This window comes from Myotis davidii, unplaced genomic scaffold, assembly GCF_000327345.1.
Source record: "Myotis davidii unplaced genomic scaffold, ASM32734v1 scaffold496, whole genome shotgun sequence".
NCBI classification, from domain to species: domain Eukaryota; kingdom Metazoa; phylum Chordata; class Mammalia; order Chiroptera; family Vespertilionidae; genus Myotis; species Myotis davidii.
The window spans coordinates 8250709-8265900 of NW_006289398.1; the positions used below are offsets into that span (position 1 = coordinate 8250709).

A 15192-nucleotide genomic window follows, 5' to 3' on the forward strand; every position below is an offset into this window, starting at 1 on the left:
AACATTTGGTGAGAGAGAAACATTGACTGGCTGCCTGCCGCACAGCCTCAGCGGGATAGAGCCCAAAGCCCAGGCTTTGCCCCGACCAGGAATCGCCCAGATCTCTTGGTATCTGGGTGCTGTTTTCTAGTTTCCAACCGCTGAGCCACGCCTGCCGGGCAGGGACGACCTTTCTTAGCTGCTCTGACGGGTATGGGACACTCTCCCTGTACAGACGGCCCAACCTGAACTCGCCTTTGTATTTAGAAGATACATGGCTCCTTTCAGAAACTGAAATAAAAGCCCAAGCACATTGTGTGCCTCCGTGTCTTCTCCACACATGAGCCCAGGCGTGGGGACGTTTTGGGGGGCAGGGGAATGACCCAGAAGCCAGCTCTTGGCGTGGAGACAGCATGAGGTGGGCATTAGGGTTGGCGTACAGACTGTCGGAGGGGAGCCGAGGGCGGGTGCCTCCTGTCTGGCCGAGCTCTGAAGGCGGGAAGCCAGGGCGAAAAGTGTGTCCTGTGGCTCTGCCTGATCTCACGAGGCCGTGGGGGAACGCGAAGGTCCGAGGCAGACCTGGGCTCTCGGATGAAAGCGTTTCCTACACATGTTGCTGCTCGTTCTGCGTCACCTGCTCTCTGAAACAGACTTGGTCTGTGCAGTTTTGTGTCACAATATTTATTGCAAATAATGGCATTTTCTCCTAGGGCTCCTTCAGGGTCTCTCCATTTTAATAGACTTTCTTCCCTGTTAAATTAGCTGCCTGTCTTTGGGGGGATCGGTCTTGAGGGACAACAATGACACTTACTGTGAAGAGAGCACATTCTCAAGCCCTGGGTGCTCCTTGTGGCTCCTGGGCGGCTGGGTGGTGCCATTGCATCAGGCGAACCTGTGGGAAGGAGGATCAAGTGTAGAGAGCAGCCTGGGCTTTGAAATGGGCCCCTTGCTTGCGGCTGCCTGGCCTCATGGGCGTTCAGGTCGTTCAGATCCCTCATGGGATCTCCGTCCAGGCTGCTGCCCTGCAGTGAGTGCACTCAGTCCCCACACAGGCACTGGGCCCACCTTCTAATACCCGGGCAGAGCAGCAAGGGGGTGTGCTCTGCAGCCGCCCTGGGAAGTGAGCGGAGAGACCAAGTCACAGGTCTACATGCTGCAGTCCCAGACACCACCCACCGAGCTGGGGTCCTGGCCCTGGTGGGGGCTCCGCGCCCTGTGATTCCTTCCCCACTGGTGGAACAGCACCTTTGCAGTTCCATTCGTTAAGGTAACTATCCAGGGACCAGTCGTAAACCGCACCCCTGCGCACCTCTCCCACGTAAATAAATAGCCATGAAAGGAAACTATTCAAAAGAGGACATTAGAAAATAGCACATTTGTCACAGGAGGGTCCTCTCTTGTTTCCAGAGAAGATGGTCATGGCGTGCGGTGTGGGACTCTGTTAGATTCAGACAAACCGTCCTGTTGCCACTTGGCTGTCCCTTTCTGTACCACCTGTTTCCAAATCCCGAGCAAGAGTCACGCACTCCATGCAGCCGCAGAAGTGCCACAGCCCCCGCTCTCGGTCTCCCTCTCAGTGTATTGTGTCCTGTGGCCTAATTTCGATCTATAAATATCACACATTTTTAGGACACTTTTCCTTCCCAGAGCAACCACCAGGGGTGCCAGTGAGGGAAGAGAGGCCGCAGGGCCTGAGTGGTTAGCTGGGTGGTTCCCAAACGTTCCCATCTTCACAGCAACTACAAGCTGTGAGTAGTCACAAAGTACATGCCTTCCCAGAGCCAGGGAAGGCGAAAGGCGCAGTCCTGCACGGGCTGGCCCTGACCCCTCACTTCAGACACGAGTTATACATGGGGTCCCCAGGGCCCCCTCACTCCTGACTCCCTGGCTATAACTGCAGGGTTTCCCATGAACCATTTTAGATTTGACAATTCACTAGGATGACCTACAGAATTCAGGAAAGTGCTGTCCTTACCATTCTGGTTTGTTTCATTATAACAAAAGGATACAACTCAGAACCAGCCAAAGGGAGTGATGGCGACTGCGAGATCGGGAGGGTCCAGGTGGGGGCCCAGCGGTCCTTGGGGAGACGTTGCCATCCAGGGGGTTCCCCTAGGTCTGATGCCCAACTTTCATTGGGCATCACTACGTAGGCTGACTGGTTGCACCATTGCCCCAGGCTGACCTCCTCCTGAGAAGGCAGCCTGGCGTCATGGGACTCAGAGAGCTAACTGTCTGGTCACATGATTGGTCTTCCTGGCATGACCACCCCTCCCCAATTCTGATTCCATTAGCAGTAACTATCAGGTGAGTCATCTCATTAGCATTAACTACCAAGTGAGTCATCTCATTAGCATTAATTCATCAGGTGGGTCATCATTAGCATAAACCATCAGGTGTGCTTTGGAGACCCATCATGAATAACAGACGCTCCAGTAACTTTGGAAATAGTAAGGGTTTGCAGTGGTTCTCAACCTTGGCTGCACATTAGAATCACCTGGGAATCTTCTTAAAATCCTGATTTCTGGGCCTCATCCTCCGGAAATTCTGTTTCTTTGTGACTAATATTGTGGCCTCACCCCATAACAAAGAAACAGAATTTCTGGAGGATGAGGCCCAGAAATCAGGGTTTTAAAAAGATTCCCAGGTGATTCTAATGTGCAGCTGAGGTTGAGAACCACTGGTTTAGAGGTTACCTCCCGGGAACTAGGGACAAAGACTGACCAGATTCTTTATTATAAAGCATTCCTTTATTTATTTATAAATAATAAGCACATACTATTGTGCCAATCTATAATGCACATTACAAAACACAGAAAACTAGATGCTAAAATGATGGATTGAATATAAATAGAGTTTTGAATAATATAGTATTGTCTTGTGTTTCTTGTGGAAGAGCACGTTGTAGAAAACGTTCCTAAAGGCGACGGGAGTGGTGCTCACCCGCCACGGCCACACCCGCCATGACGACACCTGTTGGCTTCCCAAATATTCAAATCAGCTTCGTTGCTCTGAAGTGAAACGTAGTGACAAGGCCAGTGTGACAGGGTCCTGTGGATACAGCCCATCAGCTGCTGATGTCAAAATGTCAAAACACTCCTTTTTATGAGCAAATCGTAGAACAACAACTATCTCTATCTCCGGTTCCGTCCCTAAGCCCACCTCTCATCCAACGCCTCCCCTCGCCTGCAGCCTCTGGGTCGCATCTTTGATAGATTTGTTACCTGGCGTTCAGGAGTGAAGGACAGTGTAGCTGTGGCCCCCAGCCCAGCACTCCCTGATTGCATATCAAATAGTCAACCCCTAGAGTGCCGGGGAGCGCGATCGTGCTCCTTCTGTCTTTCGCCAAAAGTGCTGGGAGCGCTATCGTAATTTTTTTCCTAATCGGCTGTAAAATCAGCAAAAATGCCTTGGCAGTTTTAGCATTGTTCCTAGGATATTGGTTGGCACTCAAAGGGTTAAGCAACGTGAAAAAATGGATGCTCTGCTAGAATTAAAATTATTTTCTTTCCGTACTTCATAAACTGATAACTTTAAATATGTATATTAATATGGTAGTTTATGTGAATCTTTGTCTTCACAGTTTATATCCGGAGCTGAGTCCTTTCTAAATTGCTAGAGCACAGAATTTTATAGCCTATCAGCTTATGATGTGAAAAGTACCAACACTGACTGAATGTAGATAGCTGGATAAAACAGCTTATTTTAGGGAAAATTTTAGGGAAAGGTTGTCTTTAAAAAAATTTTAGGGAAAGGTTGTCTTTAAAAAAAGTTCCCTTAAGTGGAAACCAGTGGAGTCAGGGCCCCGGGGAGGGAGGAGAAAGGCAGGAAGGGCTGGATGGTGGGGAAGTTCGTCTGAGGGCGAGAGGCTGCTGGCCCTGCTGCTGGTGGGGCTTCGAGGCCTCACAAGCCAACAGAGTCCTCGAACCCCAGCGTGAGGCAAGCCCCACAGACTGGCACCTGGGGGACTCCACCCTGCCAGCCCGCCTCACCTGACTGTCTTTAAGGGAGAGATTCCTGCAGACCAGGTGGCTGTGCGGAGCAGAGAGGTCTGTGTGCCTGGCGTCTGCAGACACAGGCCAGGCCTGCCCTGGATGAGGCCAGGCAGCAGGTCTCCATCGTGGGCACCTCAGCAGCGCCTGACGTCCGAATCGCTGCCCCTGGGCCCCGGCCCCCGGACTGGAACCATCACCCTGGGATCCTGACGAGACCCGGCTCAGGACAACAAGAGCTCTAACCCCAGCAGTTCTAGTCTCGTCGGACCGAACTGGACTCTCATGTGTTAATCTTAACCCTCTGGGGAAGTGTATCTCATGGAGCTTCTGGCCGTTTGCATGTTTAGGTTTTGCAGACGGTCTCTAGGACCCAGCTGCACAAACAGCCCGTGAAGACGAACAACTCGGTCCCGTGTGTTTTTACTTTGGACGGATCTTGGCGCTACATCGTCCCCCCGTTGGCTGTGAAATCCCGTGGCTCAGGTAGAGACGCAGCGTGTGACTCAGGGCCCACAGCCTGGGCCCAGCAGCAAGGACAGGACCTGCCGCCAGCCAGCTGCCTTCTGCGGCCGGGCTCCTTCCTCCGGGTGAGAAACGGGCAGAGGCGCCAGGTCCCAGCCAGGGCACAGGCAGACACATGGACTGTTTCCAATCCTAGGATCAGGTCCCGGGGGTTCTGAGGGGATGTTCTAAGTGGGAGTCATTATTCAGAGCTCTTGAAGGGCCTAGAAACATTGAATAAGTAACTGATTGGATGTTTGAAAACATAACTTGAGGGGCCAGTCCTGTGTGTCGAGCAGCAGGGGGCTGGGAAACTCCGTGACGAATCTGGAGTCCACAGAGCAGTGAGCCGCCAGGTGCTGGGAGAACGAGGGAAGTGGGTGCGTGGACGGCGAGCTCCCGGGACTGGATGGCCTCGCTGAGGCCTGTCCCCTGCGTGGGGCCAGGAGGGCAGCGGCCCCATTAGATGTCTAGAGGCCAGCAGTTCTTGGCCACGAGGCCTGTTGTGGGCACTGGGTTGGGCCTCTTGACCAGTTGGACGTGCTTAGGGGCACAGGTTGGGCCTGTGGGAGTGATTGCTGCCCAGCACAGGAGGAATGGACTTACATCATCGCCTTCTGTGCCGAGGGCAGTCATCTCTGTGTCAAACATGGAAAACTCCTCCCCTGCTGCCTTGCGTTGTAGAACAAACCCAACCAACAAAAACCCTGTGTGTGTGTGTGTGTGTGTGTGTGTGTGTGTGTGTGTGTGACTATTTAGGGAGAAAGAAAAAACACACAAACGTAGAAAATAGGTAAACATGAAGGGGGTTGTTTGGTTTTGTGTTTTGCTAAATGACAACAGATTTTTAATGGCTGTGAGCGGTCCTGGTAGGGTCGGCCTTAATTGCCATTTGCTGAGTAACCATGGTGACCAGCATCTTGCTTCTGATCCCATTAATCTCATTGAGTTTAAAGTAAATCCCAAAGGAGCTGCTGCAGCGACCAGGAAATAAATCATCGTTTCACACGCACAGTAAGTGGTGGCAGCCATGTTCTGTACACGTGTGTCTGTGTCCAACAAAGAAGTAAGGTGGTCCCTAGTGGGATTAAAAGCATCCCCCATGCTGGCGAGTCGTTTTACAAAATACAGCAATGATCCAAACAGTGAACACATGGAAACACGCAGGAGAGGAGGACCCGCTCCCATCCCAACAGGCACACCATTCACTCCGGGCAGAGATTTTCCTGGGAAGGACTTAGTCTCAGGATATGAACGGGAGACAAAGTTTGAGATTCTCTAGTGAAAAAACACATCGTTATTGAGATGATAGGGGTCAGGATGCGTCGAGCTGGTTTGGGAGGAAGAATGGCCTCACCTGGGACTGAGACTGTCTGTCTGTGAAGAGATGCTTGCGAGTCAGGAAGTCAGGGTGACCTCCTGAGCCCACCGCAGCCCCGGTTGGCGGGAGCCTCGCTGTGAAGCCCTGAGGCTGAGGAACACAGGCTGTCGCTGCGTGTTGGTTTCCTCACAGGCTGAGCACGTCTTCGCCTCTTCCCGGGGTGAGGGGATGGGAAGGTGTGCACGCTGGCAGTCCTGTGGAGCCCAGACCCTGAGGTGCTGAGAAGGGAGCACCCCACGACCCTGGTGAGAGTTGTGTCGACATCACCAGCGTGGGGTGGGTTTGCCGAGGTCAGAGGAGGCCGATCACACAAGCATGGGTCCTCCCATCCGGAAAGCCTGTCCCTGATCTTGGCCACCCCTCCTCACAAGGTGACTTCCCCCTCGGGTGATCTTCTCTGGGAATCGGGGATGCCCAGGCCCCCCTGCACCAGGCCATGCCGTGGCTCTGAAGACACACGGGAGCAGGGGGGCAACTTAAACACCCCGAGGCACCCATTTCAGTCTGAGCTCCTAGAAGGAACCTGTGGGATTCCTTGGTCACACGATGTGAGCACTTGCAGTTCAGGTCTCTCCGTGTGCAGGATCTATTTTACACCTTAGTTCACCGCAATCCACCATTTTCATGGACCCGCACAGCAGAGGCGAGAGGAAAGCACCGCTTAGATCGCTGCCTCTGCTCCTGGTTATGGGCATGCTCTGCGTCTTGCTGTCGCTAAACGGGTGCGTTACCTCAGGCACCAGAATTAGGAAGCTCACGTCCCCGGATTGTCCTGATAAAACCTGGTGCCCCCTGAGGTGCCCCCTGGAGCCATGGTCACAGTCACCGGACGGTTCCATCTCATCTGAAAGCTGTGCTGGGTCCGGTGCCCTGAGTCAAACCTTCCTGGTGCGCGCCCCTTCCTGGTGCGCCTCCCTCTGCCGCCGGAGCTGTTTGCTTTTCTTCTCTTTGCAAGTTGAGGGAGCTCATCGCTATTTTCCGTTTAATAATCCCGAAGGATCTGGAACTTGCTGGTAAGGGCACATGCGAGCTTCCCTTCTCCACACTTTGCAGGTCTTTTCCTGTAAACTTTCATCAAGTATTTTGCTTTTCGACGTGTCCACTCTCTCCTGACCACTCAGTGCGAGGTACGTCTGCCACCTGAGTCTTGTCCTTGACAAGGTCGCCGCCCTCACAAAGGGGGATTGAAGACCTGCTCCTGTGACACCCGAGCTCTGAAGGTCTGCGGAACCCCCTGCCCACCTGTGACAAGCGGTGCGGGGGGTCTGGGCTGCGGACCTGCCTCTCTCCTGAGTGATCACGGACAAATGGTTCACCCACCCCAGGACTCACTTTCCTCAGCTGTGAAGTGGGGGTTGAACCCTCTCCCCTGAGTTACTCTAAGGGTTAATTAATGTAACGAGTATATACGGTTAGAGTAGCACCTGCAAATATTGCCTGTTGGAATTATTATCCAAGTTAAAATCAAAAGTTGGTCACATGGAAATTTATTCTGAATTCTAGGTTTCCCCGTTTATAGTCAGTTAAAGCACCAGCCCATTGTATTATAATTTTGATATTGATCAACTTGGCATTTTTATCTTAAAAATGACTATTCTTATAAATCATTTTAAAAATTACCATTGACTCCCCATTCCTAGGCCCAGTTGACAGGTTGTGTGTGATGGAACTGAGGGGTTTCTCAGAAAATGTGACTTTTTCTCCTAAAACAGAGACTTTTTCTCCTAAAGCAGAGACTGTCTGGGCACATTGGGCCAGCTGTGAAGGTGGGTGTGGGAAAAGGAAGGAATCGTCGTAATGTCAGCTCATCAAGTGCAGCACCTTTGGTACTTTCATTTTTAAAAACACATTTTTGTTGATTTCAGAGAGGAGGGGAGTGAGAGAGAGAAATAGAACCATCAATAATGAGAGAGAATCATTGATGGGTTGCCTCCTGCACGCCCCGCTCTGGGGATCGAACCCGCAACCTGGGCATGTGCCCTGACCAGGAATCGAACCCTGACCTCCTGGTTCCTAGATCGACGCTCAACCACTTAGCCACGCTGGCCGGGTTGGTACTTTCATTTTTGATTTGTTATCCCTGACGAGGATGATGGGTGATATTTTACAGGACTAAGTAATTCCAAATTTGGGCCTTTTTTGCTGTTACCATCACGTGTGGGATTTATTTCTCCTCCTTCATTTTGTGCTGTTCCACTGTCTTCTGATCACTTTTTTGCCTGTTCTTTTTCTTTCAGGTCAACTCAGATCAAAACCTACTCTTGGGATAACGCCCAGGTGATCCTGGTGGGGAACAAGTGTGACATGGAGGACGAGCGTGTCGTCTCGGTGGAGAGGGGCCAGCATTTGGGGGAACAGCTTGGTAAGTGGCACTGGATGAGGAGGGGAGCTGGCAGTCCCCGAGGCCAGCTGTGTGGGGGATAGTCAGCCTGGCCGTTGGGAACCCGCACACTCTCCAGGGCGAGTGGGTCCCCCCACACTCGGGCATCGTGAGGATTCAAGCCCCTCACAGAGGCAAATGGGGCTGCCCAACTGTGACCCAGTACGGGCCCCCGTTCTTACTCCAGGAGAAACAGGCTCTGCACAAGGGCTCCCGTCCCCCACATCCTCACGACACTTCCTGCTTGTCCGTTATGTGGTGCTCACCGCCTGTCCTGACCGTGAGACAGCCTCCCCTGTGGTTGGACTTGCATTTCCTGGTGACCAGTGGCTTTGAGCATCTTTCCTGAACCTACTGGCCATCTGTGCATCGTCTTTGGAGTCAGACGCGCTACCATTGCACCACGAGGTCCTAGCTGTGCGTCCTCTTTGGAAACATGTCTGTTCAGATCCCCTGTCCATTTTTAATTGGAATTTTTGCTATTGAGTTGTATGAGCTCTTTACATATTTTGAATATTAAACCCTTATCAGGTATATTTGGAAAGATTTACCTCCATTCAGTAGATTGCTTTTTCATTGTATTGTTTCTCTTGCTTTTTAGTTTGATGTCGTCCCACTTGTTTTGTTGTTGTTATTTCTGTTTAGATTTTGTTGGTTTTTTGTTCTTGCTCTTATTGCGTTTCATTCTAGTGTCAAACCCAATCATCTTCAAGGCCAATGTCAAGGAGCTTCCCCCGTGTCCTCCAGGGTGTCAGGGTCTGGGTCTCACAGTCATGTCATCCATGTTGAGCTCCTTTCTCCGTGAGCGAAGGTAGCATTCCTGTCCCACTCTCTGGAATGGCGTCCCATTCACCCAGCATCATTTATGGGGGACGTGGTCTGTGATTCCCGGCTCCGTTGTCATAAAGGAGTGGACTGTGTAGGAAGAGGTTTATTGTTGGGTTCTCTGTTTTGTTTCATGCCAAATAACATCAGTGCTAGAAAAGATTGCACGAGGTTCCACGGTGGCCAGTGTTGGGAAGGAAGGAAAGATAAACCCTGTGTTGAGGACACTGAGTGTTGGCTCCTGACCTGGCCAGGGCTCCTTCAGTCTATGCAGCCTCGCTGGGAGCACAGGCGAATCATAGAGAGAAAGCGCCTGAGCATCTGCGAGCCCAGGGTTTGTGGAAATGGCAGCGCATGCCTCCGCCCAGACCCCTGCCCTGTCCCACCGTCCCCGCCCTAACCACACCCAAGTCCCTTCCGTTCTGGCAGAATGACCGGGCTCTGCTTCCTGTGTTCCTTGCAGGGTTTGAGTTTTTTGAAACAAGCGCCAAGGACAACATTAACGTCAAGCAGACCTTCGAGCGCCTGGTGGACGTCATCTGTGACAAAATGTCAGAGAGTGTAGACACGGAGCAGGCCGCCACCGCTGCGAAGCAGAGTGCAAGGCTCAAGGAGACGCCGCCCCCGCCGCAGCCCGGCTGTGGCTGCTAACCCCTCAAGGGCAGCGGGGCCTGGCACCAGCCGGCAGCATCCACGAAGGCCGGCAGCCTGCACTCACTGCCGCAGGGAGACGAGGGAGAGCTGTGTGTCGGTGGCTGTTCCACGCACTGAATTCTTGGGCAACTCCCTGAGTGGAAATGTGGCAAATACGTTTCTTAAATCCATGAGACTCTCCACCCACCCACATCTGGTATTTGCATGTGATTTGTTCTGTGTCTTCTAGGGTCTTTATGTTTCAGATTTCTTCTCAGACTGGGCTACTGCTGGGACCTCAGGCTATAAATGCACTTCTGCTGACTTTTGTGCCATGGGTTCGAATTCCGCTGGTCACTGGAGGAGATGGTAACAAGGCCTTGCTTGTGTTGGGAGGGGAGATGGGAGATCTCAGGATATCTTGTTTGCTTTTAATTGAAAATCAAGTGGGCACAGGACTCATATTTTCTGAGTAAATTACCCATTTTCAGGGCAGGTTACTGTACAAGGCAGGTCACTGTGTCTCGTTTTCAGTGTTATTAATGACTAGGAGACCAACTATAAAGAAATTGAAATATTGTTTAAGGCCCTTGGCAAGATTCCTAAGAGATGGGTATTCACCTGCCTGGAACTGGTCTGAACGGATCGTAGCTTAGATGTTTAAATGAGGGGCACCCCCACCAGGCCTGCTCTTTCCACTGATGCTTCCCAACAGGCTGGGCATTGGAGAGCACTGGCCGGGTGGCCGGGAGGATTGCACTGAAGGTTATGCAATAGGCGTGCTGACGGCAAGGGTGTATGTTATGGGGTGATTACATTCTACAGTGAGTAGCTGTAGAATGAGCACCCCCATCACTTCACTAGAAAGCCCCCCATAACATGCACTACCCCATAACACACACTACCCCCCATGACATGCACTACCCCCATAACACACACTACCCCATAACACGCACTACCCCCCATAACACGCACTATCCCCCATAACACACACTACCCCCATAACACACACTACCCCATAACACACACTACCCCCCATAATACGCACTATCCCCCATAACACACACTACCTCCATAACACATACTACCCCCCATAACAACACTACCCCCATAACACACACTACCCCATAACACGCACTACCCCCCATAATACGCACTATCCCCCATAACACACACTACCTCCATAACACATACTACCCCCATAACATGCACTACCCCCATAACACACACTACCCCCTAACACGCACTACCCCCCATAACACACACTACCCCCATAACATGCACTGCCCCCATTATACACGGTAGCTCCATAACAGGCAGCAGCACCAGCCTTTCAGGCTCAGACCCGGGCGCAGATTGAAGCTCCTTGGAGCCCTCCTCCCGCAGGGCACAGCTCCCGATGCCCGCGTTTTCCTGATCAGAAGCCGTCTGAACAGGATCCCCATGGACCCAGGTTGGGAAAGAGACCACTGTCCTCTCCACCTTTTCCATCAGCCATTCATCCTTCTCGAGCGTCTCCCCACCTGTGAGCCTCACCCCTGCCTCCGTCACCAGATGCTCCAAGTCCAGGAGACACTCAGCACCCAGCAGCAACGTGAGAGGCAGGAGGGCACTGTCAGCACCGCCCCCCCCGACTCCCCGAGACGCCCCGACACCCTGAGACACCCCGACATCTCGACACCCTGAGACACCATGGGTAACGCAAACCCCAGCTGCTGCTCGAACTCACTGGATGGCCCGTCCCCGCCCAGCGCGCCGACAGCAGGCGGCAGAAGGCACGGATTAGGAGGAAGACAGCCGAAATGGGAGGACAGCCAAATTAGGAGGAGGACAGCCGCTGGAGTGGGCTCATCCTGTTTGGGGGCTCGTGTTAAAGATGTTTCTCCACTTTTCTAAAGTAGAGAATCTTCCTGTGAAAGTGCTGGTGGGAGTGTATTGGGCAGCGGTGGGCAGGGACAGGACACGTCTCAGATGCCGGAGACCACGGGTGAGCTGCGTAAGGATCATTGGGGGTGACTGGACCACTGGCGAGCGTCTTGCCAAGGAGCATCTGTAAACTCTGTTTTCCCACCGCAGGGGAACCTTGGTGTGGGTTTCATCGAGGGAGAAGTTTGCAGGAAGGATCCCACGGAGCTGGAGTGAATGGCACGGTGTGTCTTCTGTGATGCGCGTGGGGAGCGTATTCTCCACTCTGACCTCAGCGAGGGATCCTCCTTCTAAAGTCAAATTTGGCAAAAAAGGATCCAGCCCAGGGTTAACTAAGGGAGCGTCTGTGTATGGCATCAAGGTATATGACTTATAAATTATCACACTGTCATTCCAAGGGTTTTCAGCCTTTGGCCATGTGTGCCCCCACACATACATGCACACACACATGCACACGCGTATGCACACGCACGCGCGCACACACGACACCTCCTACCTTCTCCCCATCTGCCAGCAGCTTAAACAACCAGAGGTCATTTTTACTAATGGCCTCACTAAATGCATATTCAAAAGATGAAGACACCTTAAAACAGATGCCATTTAGCTTGTGGATGCCAGACATGCATCCTTTGTCCTTGATGCTATTCAATTAGTGTTTCAACTGGATTATTCTCCCTCTGGACACCTATCCCCCCCCCCACCCCTCCATTACTTTTAGAGACAAACCTTGATGGATCTGAGGAAATACTTCCGAAATACTTGCTCTGTCAGTGTGCTCGGGGCCTTTCTAGTGGCCGGAAGGTGCAGCCCCACAGCTGTGGCAGCTTCGCCCCTCTGTGCACAGCAACTGCACCCCACAGCTCACCAGGACAGCAGCTGCACCCCACAACTCACCAGGACAGCACCTGCACCCCACAGCTCACCAGGACAGCACCTGCACCCCACAGCTCACCAGGACAGCAGCTGCACCCCACAACTCACCAGGACAGCACCTGCACCCCACAGCTCCCCAGGACAGCCCCTGCACCCCACAGCTCACCAGGACAGCAGCTGCACCCCACAACTCACCAGGACAGCACCTGCACCCCACAGCTCCCCAGGACAGCCCCTGCACCCCACAGCTCACCAGGACAGCAGCTGCACCCCACAACTCACCAGGACAGCACCTGCACCCCACAGCTCACCAGGACAGCCCCTGCACCCCACAGCTCACCAGGACAGCAGCTGCACCCCACAACTCACCAGGACAGCACCTGCACCCCACAGCTCACTAGGACAGCAGCTGCACCTCACAGCTCACCAGGAGTCTTGCTGCTGAGTTGACCGTTAGGGTCAGCTTGTTAGAGTTCTTTCTATTTTAGGTGAATTTTGACCAAAGCCAGTCAAAGACATGAGCCTGTTTTATGTTCTGGAGTGACGTGAAACAGATTGAGTAAAAGATGAAATTGATGACCAGAAAAAAGCATCAGTATCCCTGCAGTGCACCAAAGGCTCCAGGTGCCAGAAGTATAGCCTCCCCTAGGGCAAAGCCAGGTCTGGGGAACGTGACTAAGACATATCTACCCATTGTTATTGGTGTCTCATAAATAAACGTTTTCTCTTGAAAATTTTTACAGAAATGCTTGACACTCCAGTCAAATACGATTTCCCTTTGGTAGATGAAAATATTTGCACTTGGGCCACAAACACAGTGTTGCCTCTCCCACATGCACACACATGGGCACATGCACACACAGAGACACATGTAGGGGCATGTGCACACACGACACACGTTTTATGAAGGGAAATGCCTGTATTCGGCGCTCTCTCAGTGCCAGAAAAAAGGGAGCTTTTGCTACACTCCAGCTGTCACTCAACTGTTTAAATCGGTCTATAAAATAGATTCTTAGCACTGATTTGGGTGTCTGTGCACATAATTGATTCCCATTAAAAAGAGGATAGAGCAAAAACACATTTTGCAAACATTCTAGACAAAATACATTATTTCTGAAACTATGTTAGAGCTCACGTATTGAGACCAGGCCATCTGTTTGTGGGCAAATCAAACTTTCTGTGCCCAGCTCTCTCCGCAGCTGCTGGCTGTGTGTCACTGCACGTGTTACAGTGCAAGCTGGAGGTGTTCCCCTCCCTCCCATCCACATCACCCTGCGCTGTCCTGGGCATCACCGGCTGAAGGGAGGCGGGGCTTTACCTTGTATTTCATTTGCCTGAGTTCATACTTCCCTTTACTGTGGACAATTGAGAGTTGGCTGTGACTTTATATCTGAATGAAAATTTTCCATATCCATGTTGTTGGTGGCCGGGGTTGCTGTGGCTCATGACTGCGTTCCTAAAGGCATGTGGTATGTGAGCTGCAGGCCCCTGCCTTTCAGGGAGGTGAGCGTGTCCAGCGTCCGTCTGGGTTTTCTGCACCGTTAGGATGGTTTCCGAGCGTTGTCCCATCACCCCTAGGATGTGTGCTGAATGGAAGTTCTCCGTGTTCCTGTGAATATGTCGTTAATGTCAGATGTGATGTGACGCCGTTGGACTGTCCACATGTACAACTATTAATGGTGTTTGTGGAACTGAAATGTCTTAAATGTTGCATGAAATATGTTACAAAAATAGATTTTTTTTCTATTTTCAACACCTCAGAATTGAGGGTTCATGGGCCAATAAGTGCAATATTTAATGACTAATTCAGTGTATATAAACGAGTGAAAGTGAATTACAGCGAATGTGCGAAGTGCTGTGGGTGGCGTGTGACCTACTCAAATGATCTCCCGTAGCCGTGTGTGTCTAGCGTGTGCTTATACAGTCAGTACCTTATTGTGTCGTGTGAAGCTCCTCTGTGCTACCTCAAAGTTCTTTATTTCCTATAAGACCAAACGTCTAGTACCTGCAAATATATGTCAGTTTTGCCTTTTAGAATTGTGGGTTTTGTTTTTAAGACAGAATGGTTGTTAGTTTACTTTATATAGCAATTTTCTTGTTAATTCAGAATTCTCCTTTAGCCTTTTTTAAGAGGACAATTTAGCTACCTAAGAAAATATATGCACATAAGAAAAAGTTGTTTTTATTCTCAGAAATGTTGATCACATGTTCTGTCTACTAAGAATTTTCACTCTTGTATTTGTATGTATATTTATTGTAACTCAATCTTGTATTTTGTTTTCAAATTTAACACTGTCAACCCGGGAATCCTAAAATATTCGTATCTGTTTAGGTTGTAGCTAATGTCATTTCAGTTCAGTTCTCAATTGTCCGCACCAGGGAGGTGGAGACAGAAAAGCCAGGTTCCCTACATCATTTTGGTGTCGCAAAGCCTCACGTGCACCCTCAGCCCTGTCAGCCTCACAGCCATGGCCCAGAACGCACTGCGATGCAGAGTCCAGTCATGAGGCCTGGTGGCTGGTTCTGACTGTTTATGTTTGTGATGTTTAAAGTTGGGCAATGACCTCGAGCTCCTCTCTGCCATCCCAGTTTTTAGACACAGCATTCATCTTAAAACCGTGCTTTTCCTTCCCATTCACTCAGCAAAGGACATCATGACACCTCGAGCAGTGAGGACTCACTCAGAAGGATGAAGAGCG

The 15192-nt window shown here is 51.3% G+C and overlaps 1 protein-coding gene across 1 annotated transcript in view; it reads left to right on the forward strand.

Moving 5' to 3' along the window:
• RAB3C (RAB3C, member RAS oncogene family) overlaps positions 1-10971 on the forward strand; it is a 64174-nt gene extending 53203 nt beyond the window's left edge. The window contains exons 4-5 of the mRNA XM_006761789.2: positions 8094-8218; positions 9525-10971. Coding sequence (XP_006761852.1) covers positions 8094-8218; positions 9525-9712 — 313 coding nt within the window. The 3' untranslated portion in view covers positions 9713-10971. The remainder of the gene's footprint in view (positions 1-8093; positions 8219-9524) is intronic.
• The last annotated feature ends 4221 nt before the right edge of the window (positions 10972-15192 follow it).